The sequence below is a fragment of the Staurois parvus genome, unplaced genomic scaffold (genome assembly GCF_062004578.1).
Source record: "Staurois parvus isolate SC_StPar_1 unplaced genomic scaffold, SC_StPar_1.0 ptg003832l, whole genome shotgun sequence".
In the NCBI taxonomy this organism is placed as follows: Eukaryota; Metazoa; Chordata; class Amphibia; order Anura; family Ranidae; genus Staurois; species Staurois parvus.
In genome coordinates, this window is record NW_028321627.1 from 50,670 (window position 1) to 69,184 (window position 18,515).

Consider the following 18,515-nt stretch of genomic DNA (forward strand, 5'->3'; position numbering starts at 1 on the left):
CTGGAAGACTGCGGGACCATTCACAAAGAGCAGTGTGGTTAGTGCATGCACAGAGGGAAGTCGGTTGTGAAGCTGTAAGGCTTCACTGCTGGTTTCCCTTAGTTAGGATGCGGACGCCTGGACCTGAAGCCCATTGAAGAATCAGCTTGGATAAGGACAGTGCTGGACCCATGGATAGGTAAGTGTCATCATATTAAAAGTCAACAGCTACAGAATTTGTAGCTGCTGACTTAACTTTTTGGGGAAAGATTGAAGCTCATCTTTAATTGCTTGAGTTCAGAATAGCTAATCGCTACAAATAACTGCATTTCAAAGTTCATTAGGACAAGTTTGTACACACAGAGCTTGAGAGAAACGGAACAGTGTAATCCATCATGGATTGCACAAACCTTTTAAAATGAACACATTGCTAGAAAGCCGAGCATACTCGTAAGCTCCAGAGTACTTTTTAAACACACAGTTTGTGCAGACTTTTGGCTGCACCTCTGTCACACAGGTTCCATCCCAAATTAGCAACTTCTAATCCATCAGCCGGAGTCTTACATACAGCGATTAGCTTGAAGGTACAGCTTTTATGATATCAAACTAACATCATTACCTTTCAACAGTGTGGTGTAGCTGGTTTCATCAGGATGCAAGGGACTGAGCAGAACCTCCTGTATTTCTACATATGCAAGTTGCATACTCAGTATTTCCCCCTTGCTCTTAAAAGGGTAACCTTTCCCTGTGCTAGAGTTTTACATTCAGCAGCAGTGGAAATGACAGGACACAAACGAGGAAGACAAAACTCCAAACTATCTGTTGTGATATTACAGTATGTTAAACACTGATCAAAAATTATAACTACTGCTAGAAATCAACTAAATTTAGAGCTCCTCATGTTTAGATCGCTTTTTCTTCTTCTCTTTAAAAACCAGGGCAGCCCTTACCTCCCCAGAAAAACCTGGAGGTTAAATTCAGTACTTAACTCCTTAGGGGAAAGGGTATTTAATTTATCAGTTTCTCCTTTTGAAAATTTGGACTGTGTTGTAATCCCATCTTGAAGAAAGGTTTAAAACATATTCTTCACTTTCACTCAATTTTAGCACCATGGAAGGAGGCAAAATGTGGTTCTAGGGGGCTCCCTTTCCCTTCTCTTTTTATTATATCAGATGTGTTTACCAATGCGGATCATTTTGTCATATTGTCTTACCAACATAAAGTTTCCCACGTGGGCATTTTAGACAGTAAGTTACTTTCACTGTGGAACAGTTCATAAAGCTGTTAGTAGGATATTCCTGACTTTTATATGCATTGGTGAACCAGTGCCCACAGGGGTATGTCCCTTTTCCCTCTGAATGGGCAGTTAGCCAGGCTTTTAGTTTTCCTTCTATATCATACTGTCCCCCAAATTTGATGCCCTCCATGCTATCATAAATGGGCAAGGACCCACTAATTAGGCTAAAATTGGGCACCCTATGAGCACATGCCAGTGTCTCATAGCATTCCATTGGGCCCCGTATTCTGTAACAAATCCAGTCAGTTTCCTCTGATTTTCTTTGGCCTTTCCATCTTTTCGACTAACCCCCTTTGGGAACTCCTCTCTATTGCTACCCAGAACTTTATTTTGGGCCTCCCTTACTTGCTTATGCGAATAGCCTCTTACTTTAAAGTGATCATACATTGATCTGGCGTCTATCATAAAATAATCTAATTTAGTACAGTTTCTTCGTATGCACAGAAACTGGCCTGTTGGTATCCCATTAACTAACAACTTCAGATAGGGACTTTCTGCTCTTAGCAACATATTTGCTGAGGTTTCCTTACAATGTGTTTGGGTTACCAAAATTGCTAGCCCCAATGATTCAAAAATCTAGAAAGAGGATCTTTTTTTGTGCACAGAGGATTTTTTTTGTGCACAGTATGTGTCAATCTGATGTTCTAGTCATTTCGATTTAGGTATGTCACAAATCTTTCCAACTCTGCCTTAGTACCCCTCCACAGCATGAGCACATCATCAATGTACCTCAGCCAGAGCTTTATTGGCTAAGGTAAATTGAACAACTATACACCTTTCTCCTCCCGGTAATGAAGGTGGAGACAAGTATAACATTGTGCCCATGGGGCACTCATCAAGGTACCTTCAATATGATAATTATAGGTACCTAAGAATTGAAAGTAATTTTTCAATGCAAAATTCAATCAATTTAAAAAGAAATTCATTTTGTGTCTCCATAGGAAAATGTAACTCCAAAGAGTAAAAACTACGGATCATAAACCACATGTATGTGGGATCAACATATACAAACATTCTACATTGATCGCTACTAAGAGGTAGTCTTCTTCCACCATTTATTTTGTCAAATTTTAGAAATATTAATACATCTCTTGTATCCTTCACATTAGTTTTTAATGATGGCACCATCTAGACTGCTCAAAAAAATTAAAGGAACACTTTGAAAACACATCAGATCTCAATGGAGAAAAATATCATGCTGGATATCTATACTGATATGGGCTGGGTAATGTGTTAGGAATGCAAGGATGCCCCATTGTTTGATGGAAATGAAAATCATCAACCTACAAAGGACTGAATTCAAAAACACCCCGAAAATCAAAGCAAAAAAATTATGCAGCAGGTTAGTCCATTTTGCTGAAATTTCATTGCAGCAAATCAAAATGGTACTCAGTAGTATGGCCCCCACGCGCTTGTATGCATGCCTCACAATGTCGTAGCATACTCCTAATGAGACGACAGTCTGAGGCACAACCTGGTGGTGTTGGATGGACCGAAACAGTTACATAGGTAGTCTGGCTGAAAAAAGACAAAAAGTCCATCCAGTTCAACCAAAAAATAAAATTATAATCCTATACCCACAGTTGATCCAGGGGAAGGCAAAAAAAAAACAAAAAAAAAAAAAAAAAAAAAACACCCCCACACACAGCAAAGAATGATCTAATTTGCTCCTGCAGGGGAAAAAAATTCCATCCAGATCCCCCGAGGGGCAATCGGATGTTCCCTGGATCAATTTTACCTATAAATGTTAGTAACATGATATCCCAGAGGTGTTCTATTGGATTTAGGTCAGGCGAGCGTGGGGGACAGTCAATGGTATCAATTCCTTCATCCTCCAGGAACTGCCTACATACTCTCGCCACGAGGTCCAGACATTGTCGTGCACCAGGAGGAACCCAGGACCCACTGCACAAGCGTAGGGTCTGAAAATGGGTCCAAGGATTTCGTACTGATACCTAATGGCAGTCAGGGTGCCAATGTTTACCCAGTAGAGGTCTGTACATCCCCCCCCATGGATATGCCTCCCCAAACCATCACTTAACCACCACCAAAACGGTCATGGTGAATAATGTTACAGGCAGCATAATGTTCTCCACAGCTTCTCCAGATCCTTTCACATCTGTCACATGTGCTCAGGGTGAACCTGCTCTCATCTGTGAACAGTACAGGGCGCCAGTGGTGGACCTACCAATTCTGGTGTTCAGTCGCAAATGCCAATCAAGCTCTATGGTGTTGGGCAGCGAGCACAGGGCAGACTAGAGGAAGTTGGGCCCTCAGGCCACCCTCATGAAGTCGGTTTCTGATTGGTCAGAAACATTCACACCGGAGGCCTGCTGGAGGTCATTTTGTAGGGCTCTGCCAGTGCTCATCCTGTTCCTCCTTGCACAAAGGAGCAGATACCGGTCCTGCTGATGGGTTAAGGACCTTCTATGGTCCTGTCCAGCTCTCCTAGAGTAACTGCCTGTCTCCTGGAATCTCCTCCATGCTCTTGAGACTGTGCTTGGAGACACAACAAACCTTCTGGAAATAGCACGTATTCATGTGCCATCCTGGAGGAGTTGGACTGCCTGTGCAACCTCTCTAGGGTCTAGGTATCACTTCATGCTACCAGTAGCGACACTGACCCTAGCCAAATGCAAAAAACTAGTGAAAATCAGTCAGAAAAGGAGGAGTAGGGGAAAAAAAAAGAAAAAAAGTCTGACCTCCACCTGTAAAACCGTTCCTGTTTTGGGGGTCGTCTCATGGTTTCCCATCTAGTGCACCTGTTAATCAGTTTCAGTTGCTCCGGTGTTAATGAAATTAACAGCCCCCTCTGCTATTTAACTGACTAGATCAATACCCCAAGAGTTTAATTGACTTGATGCTATGCTCTTATTAAAAAGTGTAATTTTTTTGAGCAATGTATGTTTAGTGTGATGGCACCATCTATATTGATAGAGTTCCCAATCCATTCTAGGGGGCTTTTAACTGCAGATACGATAGGTTGCCCTGGTGGGTTACCAAAATTCTTGTACAATTTCAGAAAGACAGACAAAAAAGGTGGGAACATTGTATTCTTCCACTTGTAGATATTCAAATTTTTTTACAAAAAATAAATGCACAATTTTTTTGCACATTTTTCTGGAGCCTGTAAAAGCATTGCACCAGTGAACAGCAGATCGCTGGTGCCATGCAGGTCTGACAGTATATCTGCTTGTCTGTACAGGATGTACAGGCAAGCGGATATACTGACAGGAAGAATCAAAGGACCACCATGGTGCTCTAGAGTGCCATGGTAGTTCATTGAGAACTAAAAGTTGACAGCCGTAAAGGGTTTGTAGGTCATTCATTCACAAGACACAATAAATGAATGAAGAGGCCGATTGTTTTTGTTTTTTTAATTGTGACAGCTAGCAGGGAGAAGATCCCCAGTTAGCTGTCACAATGGGGAGCATGAAGAAACGGGTACCAGTCCACTAGTAACATGTTACACCCTGAATAGGTGTGTAACATGTTATGAAAGGCGAACTTATCCTTTAATACATTTTCTTCTTTTGCTAAGAGTAATTGAGTTTAATGTCTTACCCAATAATGGAAATTGATTTACAATACGTTTTTAATAAGTCACTTTATTGTTTAGTTGTCTTTTTACCCCATTCTCATAATACTCCTCACTTAGCAAAACAATGTTCCCACCTTTATCACTCTGTTTAATCTAAGTCCTCAGGATTCTGTAATTCTTTTAGTGATGGTCTTTACCTTCCTAAGAGATTATCTATTTCTCTCCAAGTCCAATTTATTTTCATTAGGTCCACTTGAACACATTTTAAAAAAGGAGAACCATCAACCTATTGCTAATTAAGGGGGACACCTTGCAAGATTTAATATTTAAAAAAAAAAAAAAAAAAAAAAAAAAAAAATCAACCTCTTACGTATACAGCTCCTTTGTCATCATCCATATTTTTCTTCTATTTTTATCCAACAGTGACATTAAATCTAACTTTCCACTAGATTTTCCCCACCTGACAGAATTTATGGGCTTTGAACTGCAGTTATAGCTATGCTGGACGCAAACATTTAAATTGAAAATTGCTATTCCTATAATTTTTAAGCCATAGCTACTATTTTTTTCTTTAGCATCTACATTGAAGATTGCTACATGTGTTATCTTTACAGCCATTGCTACATTGTTTTGTCTGCCAACTGATACTTACCTGCCATTGAGATCTGCTACAAAGACTGCTGCATTTCTCAGCTTTTATGGCCATCTATTGGCTTGTAACTACTTGCTTGGTTAATGACTATTTACTTGTGGAATTACCACTTCTGGACTGACAACTAAAAAGGCAGTTTCAAAGAGACAATACATTGATTATTCATGGAATTTTGGGCTCTCTGACCAAGTGACTGATGCACTCAGATTCTTTACAATATTTGTTTTAAAGAAATTAGAACAGTGGGGTATATGAAAGCATGTTGTTAATACAAACATAATTTTTGAACATTACAGTGAAGGAATCTGAGTATCAGTCAGTGGGAATATCACAGAACAAACTGTGCAGTGGAAGCGGCCATAATAGAAAAGCTGGCTCTTCCATGACGTCACTTCTAGTATTGGTACATTTGCACAAGTACCAATACTCATGCAAATGCTTAGTATCGGCACCTATACCAGTATCAGTGCAACCCTAGAAAGTATTATATTAAACATTCACAGGTCTGTGACTAAAAAGCTGTTTGATTATTTTCATCTAATTTTCATGTATTTTGGTGTGCTGAAAATAAAATATTGGAAAAAAAAAAAAAAAAAACGCCTAGACGTCATGATTTGCCACAAAATACAAAATTGTCTTCAAAATGTATCAAATTTTTTGGGGGGTTTTTTATTATGTGTTTTTAACAAAATCTAAAGTCCAAATTACTATTAATTAATTCACATAAGTGCATTTAAGATATAAAATGCAAAAAAAAAAAAAACACAAACACACACCTTAAAAAGGGGTTGTCCGAGTTATGTAAAAAATAGCACTGTAAATCTGATGGTCAGCAATATATACATAAGCCAAGCAAGTTTTAGGGAAAAGAAAAAATCTATTTCCTCATTTCCCTAGTTCTCTTCTGGCCCTTTGTTGTTATTTGCAGGTAAACAATCTCTGCCCCTCCCCCCCTGCAAAGGGGGTGAATACAAGTGCTGCTCTGAGTGACATGACTACTGGGATACTCAGCAGCATGCGGTATGTGTAAGCCTCAGCCCTGAGTCTGTGCTTCTAATGGTAGAAGGGGTTAATCTTTCCTGAAGAATCCAGTGGGTGGGATACCAAATACCCTTGTTTTCTCTGTCTATGGGACAGTCAAGACCGACAAAATTACTGGACCAAGAAGAGTTGGCAGCCGAGGGTGCTAACAGTCGGTGAAAAAAAAACGTCCTCCGAGAAACTTTGGCACCTTCCCATAAAGTTCTTCTACCACCTCTCCACATAAAATTGGGATTGATGAAGCAATTCATAAAATCCCTTCCAAAAGATGGAGAATGCTTCAAATACTTGGTCACCAAGTTTCCAGGCCTGTCGGAGGCAAAATTGAAGGAAGGTGTGTTCGTCGGACCAGACATTAGAAGGCTTATAGTTGATCAAGAGTTTGTCAATACCATGACGGATCCTCACAAAGAAGGGTGGATTGCATTTAAAGAAGTCGTACAGAAATTTTTAAGCAATAACAAAGATCCTCACTACAAAAAGATCGGATAATTGCTGAAAGCATTTCAAGCTTTAGGTTGCCTGATGAGTTAAAATCGCATTTCCTCCAGTCCCACCTTGACTACTTTCCGGAAAATTTGGGAGAGGTGAGTGAGGAACAAGGTGAACGATTCCACCAAGACATTAAAGAGATGGAAAGGAGATACCAGGGAAAATGGAGCATTACAATGATGGCAGACTACTGTTGGATGCTTCAGAGAGACATTCCAGATGCTACTCACAAGCGTAAATGCACCAAGAGGAGCCTCACAGGGAAGAAGAAGCGAGTTTAGTGTGTGTAGACGACCTCATTTCAGTTCAAAAAAAGATTTATGAAAAAAAATTGTAATAAAACTTTAATTTTATAAGTCTATTTCCATTTATTTTGAGGTATTGCCTTATTTAACATAGTTACCTAAATTGTCAGGAAACGTGATGTCCTATGACAAAATGGAGGTCATTTTTGGATTCAGCGCACCAAAAAAAACAAAGATTATGTGGAATAACCAAAACAGCTCGAGAAAATTTTTTTGCAGACCTGTGAAAAAATACTACAAAACACCCACACTCACACATTCCTTACCATAACCAGCAGCAATGAAGGTTGAAAAGCATAGAAGTAGAAAACCCCAATGGTCTCTTGCAATGTTCTTTTGAGGAAACATCATGGTGATAGTAATTCACTAATAAAAAAAAGAAAGAAAAAAAAAATTAAAATTACAAAAAGGGCTCAAAGTAATAATTGCCATTTACCATCCACCCCCCCCCCCCAACAGCTACCCTCTTTTCTTTGCTTCATGGCTGCAACAGAAATTATACCCTTCTAACTCTTCTGGCAGGAATAGTGCCGCCAAAATGCAACCCTCTCAAGTGAATAGGTCTGCTCTTGCAAGTGCCCCGCAACCATGTGCAATACGCATGGCAGTAGTGTGATAATGTGGGGTTAGAGGGGATAAAGCAAGCAGTGAGGAGGCAACACCTACTCACTGCCTGTCGAATGCAGATTGTTCTTCAGCCCCAGGTCACACATGTGCGAATTCAGGAGTTTTTAGAACACATTGATTCGCATGTAAAATTAAATTGGATACTATTGTGGCCATTCACATATACAGTGGATATAAAAAGGTCTACACACCCGTTAAAATTTTAGGTTTCTGTAATGTAAAACAATGAAACAAAGCTAAATCTTTTTAGGGATTTTTCCACCTTTAATGTGACCTATAAACTGTACAACTCAATGATTAAACAAACTGAAATCTTTTTTTTCTTGGGGGGGGGGGAGGGGGGAGAGCAAACAAAAAAACTAAAATAATGTGGTTGCATATGTGTGCACACCCTCTTATAACTGGGGATGTAGCTGAGCTGTGTTCAGAATTAAGCAATCGCATTCAAAATCATGTTAAATAGGAGTCAGTACACACTTTCCATCATTTAAAATGTCTCATTAACCCAAAATAAAAGTTCAGCTGTTCTAGTAGGTCTTTTCTGGCATTTTCTTAGTCACATCTTACAGCAAAAGCCATGGCTCGAAGAGAGCTTCCAAAGCATCAGAGGGATCTTATTGTTAAAAGGTGTCAGTCAGGAGAAGGGTACAAAAGAATTTCCAAGGCATTAGATATACCATGGAACACAGTGGAAGACAGTCAAGTGGATGAAAATATGGTGCAACAGTGACATTACTGGACATCCCTCCAAAATTGATGAAGACAAGAAGAAAACTGGCTGCCAAGAGGCCTACAACAACATTAAAGGAGCTGCAGGAATATCTGGCAAGTACTGGCTGTATGGTACATGTGACAACAATCTTCTGTATTCTTCATATTGTCTGGACTATGGGGTAGAGTGGCAAGATGGAAGCCTTTTCTTATGAAGAAAAACATCCAAGCCTAGCTAAATTTTGGAAAAAACACATCTGAAGTCTCCCAAAAGCATGTGGGAAAATGTGTTATGGTCTGATGAAACCAAGGTTGAACTTTTTGCCCATAATTCCAAAAGATATGTTTGGTGCAAAAACAACACTGCACATCACCAAAAGAACACCATACCCACAGTGAAGCATGGTGGTGGCAGCATCATGCTTTAGGGCTGGTTTTCTTCAGCTGGAACTGGGGCCTTAGTCAGGGTAGAGGTAATTATTAACAGTTCAAAATACCAGTCAATATTGGCACAAAACCTTCAGGCTTCTGCTAGAAACGTGAACATGAAGAGGAACTTCATCTTTCAGCATGAAAACAACCCAAAGCATACATCCAAATCAACAAAGGAATGGCTTCACCAGAAGATTAAAATTTTGGAATGGCCCAGCCAGAGCCTAGACCTGAATCAGTGGGGTGATCTGAAGAGGGCTGTGCACAGGAGAGGCCTTCACAATCTGACAGATTTGGAGTGTTTTTGCGAGGAAGAGCCGGGAAATATGCCAAGTCAAGATGTGCCATGCTGATAGACTCTTACCCAAAAAGATTGACTGCTGGAATAAAATCAAAAGGTGGTTCAACAAAGGATTAGTTTAAGGTTGTGCACATTTATGCAACCACATTATTTTAGTTTTTTTATTTTCACTTCCCTCCACTCCCCCCCCCCCCCCCAAAAAAAGATTTCAGTTTGTTTTTTAATTGAGTTGTACAGTTTATAGATTACATTAAAAAGGTGGGAAAAGTTCTGAAACGATTTCTCTGTCCAATTCTTTACCTCACAGAAACCTGACACTTTAACAGGGGTATGTAGACTTTTTATATCCACAGTATGCAGTGCACCCACAATGTGAATTTAAGAAGAGTCCTGTGCATTTTCTGAGCAGTGTGGTGCAAATTACAGGCTCTTTGACTTAAATGGGAATGCTTCTAAATCGCATATGTCATAAGTTTGGGCCTTGCCAATTCACATCTGAACTGCATCTAAACTGCTGAACAACTATTTTGAAATTCGCACTGAAAACAGACCCGAGAAAAAAAAAATAAAAAATTTGCATCTCACATGTGTTAGCCCAGGCTCAGAGGGCAAAGCTCGTGTGAAGAAGCCCTAGGGCTTGGGGCACATCTGTGTAATAAGTTTTTTACATGCATTTTAGGTGTGTTACTGTTGAGCGGTCATCAAAAACACATGCCACAGAGTTCACAAAAGGAGGACTTTTCCTGCGTCAATCATCTTTATTACTAAGCACAATAAAGGTTTTACAAGCATTTGTTTGGTTCAATAATTGAGAAAGACATTACTAACAACTGAATCATAAAACAGGAAGAGTGTTTGAGAAATAGAATTGGAATTCAACACATTACAGCACGGGGGCAGAGCTCTAGCTTGCACAAACAAGCAGGGTAAGGTAGTTTCAGTCCATGCCGTCTAGACACCAGAGACTTGACCCAAAATGAGCAGTTTTCCAATGTTTACTAAATGTAATTCTTGATTAAACCAACACATTAAGTTTACAACCAATAATCCATAATACGGGAGCCTTGGTTAAAATGGATCTGAGGAAAAGAGAAAGAAGAAAAAAAAAAAAAAAAAAAAAAAAAAAGGAGCTGTAGCTTTAGGCCAGGGCCCTGGCCCGCCTCCACCGCCATTGCTTTGGCAATGGATATTTTTGCTGCTAGAGATGCTAAAGATGATGTCTGCAGTCAGTTTATTTAGGAGAGCAGTGTGGCATTTTTTGGGTATATTATCACTTGTGACAGGATGAATCAGAACATATTCCTTAATGCAATATCTTTTAATTCCTGGGCAATGTGAAACATTGTTCCCACCTGTCTACATCCTCTAAAGTCCCTATCACACCTCAGCATTTTGTAGATCGAAGCTCCAAAATGCTCAGGGTGAAAAAACCCCAATTGTTCTCTATGGAGATGGTTCACATCCCCACTCCAACTGGGCCAAGTGTTGTTGCAAAGGGTCTGAATATTTATGAAAATGTGATATTTCAGTTTTTCCTGAAATTTACAAAACACTTCTGAAATTCTGGTTTCACTTTGTCATTATAGGGTACGGAGTGTAGAATGAGAACAAAATGAATATAAACAACTGTAGTATCAGGCTGCATCTTTAAATAAATAAAAGGGGGTCGGCATACTTTATAAATACACTGTATGTCAGTTATCACTAAGCTGCTTCCCATGTTTGGTGGTGAGGTATCTTCTTGGAGGTTGTGGAGAACGATGAATATACTGAGATGCTGCTCTGTTGTCCCACATCCTGTGTGCATCTGTTCTTCAAACAGGTTCTTGTAATATCTTTCGTCTCTTAACAGAGCGCAAGGAGTTGGATATTTGGTGCATGTGTTATGTTTCTGAGAGGGGGCATCTCAAATGTTTAGGAGAAGTATTCATAACTTCATATCCTTTTATGATCTAGGAAATGTCCTATCCTGTATAAACTAGTGGTGCACAGAAATTAAAATTCTGGACCGAAACCGAGAATTCAGGATGCATTTGGCTGAAAACCGAAATGGACAGTTTAAAAAAAATTATATTATATTTGACTTTTTAATTACTATCTTGAATTTAAATGAATATGAATTTATTTTCAGCCAATAGGCTGCTTACACACTGAGCAGTTTTTGAAGCACTTTCGTGGTGAAAAAAAAAAAAGTGGAAGAAGAGCTCAAGAAAAATGCATCCCTTTAAATTCAATGCATGTCTTCACACTGGTCTGTTGTACTCCCCTTGCGGTGTTGAAAATCCTGCTTGCCACACTTTTGGTGCATATTTGGCGAGTTAAAAAGAGGGGAAAAAAATGCCCCAAAAATGTTCCTCCCCATTGAGGCCTGGTTCACATCTATGTGGTTTTTAGTACTTTTTGCCAAAATGCACTACAGCCCATTTAACATGGTTTCCTGTGGGACACGTTCACATTTAGGCTTTTTTGAACTACTGCATTTTTGGAAAGGGTCGGGGACTTTTTTAAATGCAAAAGGTGCACTTTTGGTTCAATAAACTTCAATGGAGACACTGCAGAAAAGTGTGCTTTTGAGGTTTCACACTTTTGACGTGTTTTATATTTTAAATCTGCCAAAAAAACAAAACCAAAAAATTTAAAACAAAACAAATATTCAAAAAAAATGGAATACGCTTCAAAAAACACGCCAAAAAAGCGTGTGCAAAAAATGCACTGCAAAACAGACAAGAATGTAAACTGCATTGGGGCGAGCCAGACCTGCAATGCAGTGAAAACCCATTAAAAATGCACACATGCTGTGTTTTTGATACATTTTTAATCTGCCCTGCAACAAGTTGGCCAAAATAAATAAACTTATGCAAATTCATAAAAACGCATATGCAAAAATACAAAACGCGAACTGCATTGTTGTGAACCATGCATTGAAAACGCAGCAAAAATGCACATGTTGAGTTTTTAGTGTGTTTTTGAGTCATATGGCCTATGCAATCATCACCCTAAATGTGGTAAAATTGCTGCAAAAAAAAAAAAAAAAAAAAAAAAAAAAAAAACACACCACAGGTAGAATCACCATTATTGCCCCTTTTTTCTGATCAGTAAAATGCTGATAACACCATTTTGGGCCGCCGATATATCGGTACATCCCTAGTATAAACCCGTATTTATCTACCAGTTAAACTGGTAGGAATGTAGTCCAGGGGGAAATGCACAGTTGTTAAGAAGCACACCTAAATGTACAGGTGTGAAATCTGGCCTATAGGAGCAATATCTTGATCCAGGGAAAAGTGGTGGAATTGCCAACAGTTGTCCAGAAGGAGTTTTATTTTGCCATTCCCATACCTGCAGAAAGTTGCCAGAAGCTGTCCTTAACCTACATAAATCTTTTTTTAACCACATTAACAGAGAAAAACAATGCGTCCAGTATGCAGGTCCAGTAGTGACTTATTCTGTAACTGTGTAACATGAACACAAACATCAGGTGGGACCTTTTCACAATGCTGTATATCTTGGCCCTACTAGGTCAAACGTTGCACAGGTGTGACCCTTCCCTACAGAATAAAGGCTGCCCACATCGTGCACCAACATACGTCTTGTCTGTGGCCATAAGTTGGCATTGAGCTGCCAGATAGCTGAGCTACGCAACACTGCCGGGCTATGCACACCCCTGCTCTGCTACATTTAAATTTTTGGTAAACTCCAGCTCTGCAAGCTGAGATAACATGCACTGCATTGATGCATTCACACAATTTCACAGTAGCCATAAGAAAAAAAACATGAAATAAAAGAATCTGAGTAGTTCTCCCAACTATGCGTGATTAACCTAAAATCGGTTCTGATATCGCTGTTTTACTAACCTGACAGCTTATTATTCTAAAAAGGAAATCTTCATTTGGTTTGCAAATAAAGATTCTAACTACCAGCAAGAATGAGTCGGATTCCTTACATTTAAAGAGCACCTGTCATTGTAGATCCATCATGGCAGCGCCTGTTAGCGGGCATCCACTCACCTGCTGCCGCCACGTTCCTCACCTTGTCGTGTCACTGCTGTATCACCAGCTGTCCCATTTAAGTGAATAGGACTGTTGGTGAGAGTAAAGAGTAAAGAGCGGGTCAGAGGGGGAGCTGCTGCAGGACAGATGACAGTTGCTCTTTAAAAATTATGATTTAAATCGAGCCTTTTCAATAGCAATTTAAATCAACTTTATTTAATTAAAATCCACCCAGGTGCAGACATTACTTTTCATGCAGTGGTGTATGTTGCCAATCAGCTTCTAACTTCAGCTTGTTCCAATTCTGCTTGGACAAAAAAATAAAAAAATAAAAAAATTGAAAACTGGAAGCAGATTGGATTATTTGCATATCTCCAGTTTTAGTAAATTCAACCCCATTGCATCCAGGGTTGGTGACCTGTCCTAACTGCAGGTAACCGGCTAGGAACATTGCTTGCAGCTGTCTGGAATCAACTGATTCCAGTGGCAAGAATCCACAGACTTCAGTACACATGGGCCAAATATCAGCCAGTTTAACAGAAACCAGCCAGTGTGTACAGCAGCCGATTCAATGACAGGCTTCTGTCCAGGGCGGACTGACAACTCATGGGGCCCCGGGCAATAGGGGGATCATGGGGCCCCGTGTCCTTGCCCAAACTCAAAAAAGCCTATGAAAAAAGGTACCAGGGGCATCTCATGGGGCCCCCTACTGACCCCAGGCCCTCGGGCAGTGGGCTAGTTTCCAAATGGTCAGTCCGCCCCTGCTTCTGTCGTGCGGGCATGCTGGAAAACCAGCATGCAAGTACTGAACAGTGTGTTCTGTCAGAACAGAATAACTCGGCGGGGGAGATTGCCACACCAACATTGCTTAGTTAGTATGGCAACCTCCCAGTTATTTTTTCAGTGAGCCTGTGATAAAATAAACAAAAAAAACCCTTCCTATGTGTACCTAGCATTAGGGTGCAAAGGCAGCAGACAATGGTGTTTGCACACAACAGGGGGAAAATGTTTGCCACCAGGAGCAAAGCAAAGTATCTCCGTTATGGGAAAAAGTTGTCACATTCAGCGGCGCAGTTAAAAGTGGCCCATTCAAGCAATTCAATGCACGTGGTGGTGTGGCATCTACAGGGTTAAAATAGGCAGCTGCCTATCAAAAGCCTCTGAAAAGTGATCTGAATGCGGATAACTTTTCAGTCGTGCTGCACATCTAAACCTAGACATAAAAAGTTCCTGAAGTAGTAAAGATAAAATGTCAGTATTTATGGAGGTTGGCTTTAAATCATGTGAATTAATGCTGACTGCTGTAAGCACCCCTGGCAGTGTTCGGTTACATTTAGGGCCTGTTCGCACCAGCAGCCATGTTGTAATGCAGCTGCTGGTGTGTTCTGTGAAGTAAACTGTGCCGATGCTCTGATTACAAAGCATCACACTTTTTGCCGGAGTTTAGCTGCGGGATCACTTAAAGGTGATCACTGCATAGCGATTACATGTGAGCAACTGTGATTAACTGTGGAAGCCAGAAGTCTCCCATTGCTTTCAATGGGGCTGCTCCCCACAGCTAATCGACTGCAAACCCCACTGCGGTTCTTGCATATAAACTATATATAAACTCTATCAGGACCAGTCTCAGGTGTGAATGTGGCCCTATAGTGATTGACCCCATTCCTTGTTAAAAGAGAGGTGGTAATAGGGAGTAACCGAGACAGAGTTAAGAGGATCTCTCAACTTGATACTATTGCACCCAAGGGGTTAATTAAGGATTTTGATTTACAGTGGGTATAGAAAAGAATTCCTCCCCTTTTAAATAATCACATTTTGTTGCTTTGCAGCCTGAAATGAAGACAGGCACAGTTTGTTTAATCCAGCTGTATTTACTCAGTGCAATTTATAACATCCAAGTGAAAGACATAACACCAACATGTAAAAAAACAAAACAAAAAAAAACAGAATCAAGTGTTAGAAAAAAGGATCACCCTCTTCCTAAAAATGCAATTAGGTGTAGCTAATCACCTTCTCAATGGCACACAAAGCCATTTGACTTTCAACTATCAGCTGTGGTCATTTTGATTAGTTCAGCATGAAAGAGCTTTCCTGCAGCATTTCAGTCCCTGATAGTGCAACTGAAGCAAACAATCAACTATGGGTGGCACAGCACTGTAAAAAGTTGTGGATAGGCTCAAGTCAGGAGATGGATACAAGAAAATCAATGCCTAGAAGCACAGTGAAGTCTATTAAGAAGTGAAAGGTGTTGAGTACAACACAGACCGGGATGCACCAAACGGGATGAAAGAGACAGGAGGAAACTGGTCAGAGAGGTTACCAAGAGACCTACAACTCTGAAGCAGTTGCAGGAATGTATGACAGAGTGGTCACTGTGTGTATATGACAACAATGCCACAAATTTCCCACAAATGTGGTTTGTATGGGAGGGTTGCATGTAAAAAGCCACTCCTCAAGAAAGGCCACATGCAGTCATGGCTGAGCTTTGCCAAAAAGGCACCTTGAAGGTTCTGAGGCCACATGGAAAAAAGGTGTTATGGTCAGATGAGACTAAAATGGAATTATTTGGCCTCAATACTAAACAATATGTCTGGCAGAAATCCAACACAGCTCACCATTCAAATAACACCATTCCTACAGTAAAGCATGGAGGTGGTAAAATCCTGTGATGGGGGTGTTTCTCTGCAGCAGGGACTGGAGCACTTGTCAGGATATAAGAAATAATGAATGGGACAAAATACCATCAAATTCTTGAGGAAAATCTGCTGCCCCCTGCCAGAAAGTTGTCAATGGGAAGGTTTACCTTCCAACATGACAATGACCCAAATCACACAGTAAATATTGACCGCACAGTGGTTGAAGGAGAAAAAAGGTGAATATTCTTGCATGGCCTAGTCAGAGGTCAGACTTAAACCCCACTGAAAATCTGTTGAATGACTTGAAGAGTGCAGTCTACAAACAGTCACCATCAAATTTAACGGAACTTGAGCAGTTCTGCAAAGAAGAGTGGGCAAATATTGCAGTCTAGATGTGCAAAGTTAGTAGAGACATATCCCAATAGGCTAAAGACTGTAATTAAAGCAGAAGGTGGTTCAACAAAATATTGACACAAGGAGGTGATCCTTTTTCAAATTCAGGGAGTCTGTTTTTGAATTTTCTGTTTGTTTTTTCTGACATGTTGGTGTTATCTTTCACTTGGATGTTATAAGTTGAACTGAGTAAATACAGCTGGATAGAACAAAAACTGAACCTTTACCCACTGTACACCTTTATGTTACAGTTTGTTTCCTTTGTGCTTTTTATTACAGGTAAGGCATTTTCACATGGGTGATCCAATCAGGTCTGCCAGTCAGTATTTCAGGCAGACCTGATTGGATGGCCCATGTAGCTCTATGAAGCAGAGGGTATAAATGAACTTGCTTGTTTACATCCACCTACCTCCAATCTGATCTGTAAAAAGAAAAAAAAAAAAAAAAAAAAAAAAACCCCACGCACGAAAGGGAATCCATCCGTCTGTCTAGGTGGATTGGATCTGAGGGCAGCTGGGTGTAAACAGACAGCTGGTCCATTTACTCCCAGCCACCCATACAGCAGAGCAGGCTTTGCCCATGTCCGCTCTGCAGAAGCTGTCATCCACTCATTCTGCTGGGGGTCAGCGAACAAATCCCAATGCTGAGCAAAGAAGATTCTGCCCCTTGTGAAAGGGGCCAAATATGAGGAATGGCCAGTGATATTGCCATGTTTCTTTAGGTAACAAGCTGGTTAATTAGACTGACTAATGACTTATGTAAAGAAGCTCAGGTGTTGCTTGCTTCCAGTTTGATATATATGCTTTAGAACAGCGGTTCTCAACCTGGGGGTCGCGACCCCTTTGGGGGTCGAACGACCATTTCCCAGGGGTCGCCTAAGACCATCGGAAAACACATATTTCCGATGGTCTTAGGAACCGAGACACCGCTCCTCTCTCCGACGATGTGTGGGCGGGATGATACGCTGCTCCTGTCACCTGGCCACACCTCCGGGATCGCTCAGCAGCTCCGCCTCCTCGCCGCTGATTGGCCACCGGACCTGTAGCTCAGGAGAGGCACACAGGCGGCCAATCACCGGCGAGGAGGTGGAGCTTGGAGAGGAGGAGCCGAGCGGCAGCGCGCGCACATCAAAGAAGATCGAGGGAGCTGCCGGAGCGAGTGAAGAGGAGAGCGGCCAGAGAAGGAAGACAGCTGACAGGTAAGTGAGAGAGCGAGCTCAGGCTGTCACTAATACCAACGATGGGGCACTACTCCCCCCCCTGACCCCAATGATGGGGCACTATTCTCCCCTCCACCACACTGACACCAACGATGGGGCACTACTCCCCCCACTGACACCAACGATGGGGCACTACTCCCCCCACTGACACCAACGATGGGGCACTACTCCCCCCACTGACACCAACGATGGGGCACTACTCCCCCCACTGACACCAACGATGGGGCACTACTCCCCCCACTGACACCAACGATGGGGCACTACTCCCCCCACTGACACCAACGATGGGGCACTACTCCCCCCACTGACACCAACGATGGGGCACTATTCTCCCCTCCACCACACTGACACCAATGATGGGGCACTACTCCCCCCACTGACACCAACGATGGGGCACTATTCTCCCCTCCACCACACTGACACCAACGATGGGGCACTATTCTCCCCTCCACCACACTGACACCAACGATGGGGCACTACTCCCCCCACCGACACCAACGATGGGGCACTACTCCCCCCACCGACACCAATGATGGGGCACTACTCCCCCCACCGACACCAATGATGGGGCACTACTCCCCCCACCGACACCAATGATGGGGCACTACTCCCCCCACCGACACCAATGATGGGGCACTACTCCCCCCACCGACACCAATGATGGGGCACTACTCCCCCCACCGACACCAATGATGGGGCACTACTCCCCCCACCGACACCAATGATGGGGCACTACTCCCCCCACCGACACCAATGATGGGGCACTACTCCCCCCACCGACACCAATGATGGGGCACTACTCCCCCCACCGACACCAATGATGGGGCACTACTCCCCCCACCGACACCAATGATGGGGCACTACTCCCCCCACCGACACCAATGATGGGGCACTACTCCC

General features: G+C 41.8%; 1 protein-coding gene across 1 annotated transcript in view; it reads right to left on the minus strand.

Annotated features, from left to right (window-relative positions):
• LOC149427362 (complement decay-accelerating factor-like) overlaps positions 1 to 18,515 on the minus strand; it is a gene marked incomplete at its 3' end in the record, with an annotated part of 76,385 nt that overhangs the window by 43,748 nt on the left and 14,122 nt on the right. Inside the window, exon 2 of the mRNA XM_089668092.1 lies at positions 7,574 to 7,673. Coding sequence (XP_089524218.1) covers positions 7,574 to 7,658 — 85 coding nt within the window. The remainder of the gene's footprint in view (positions 1 to 7,573; positions 7,674 to 18,515) is intronic.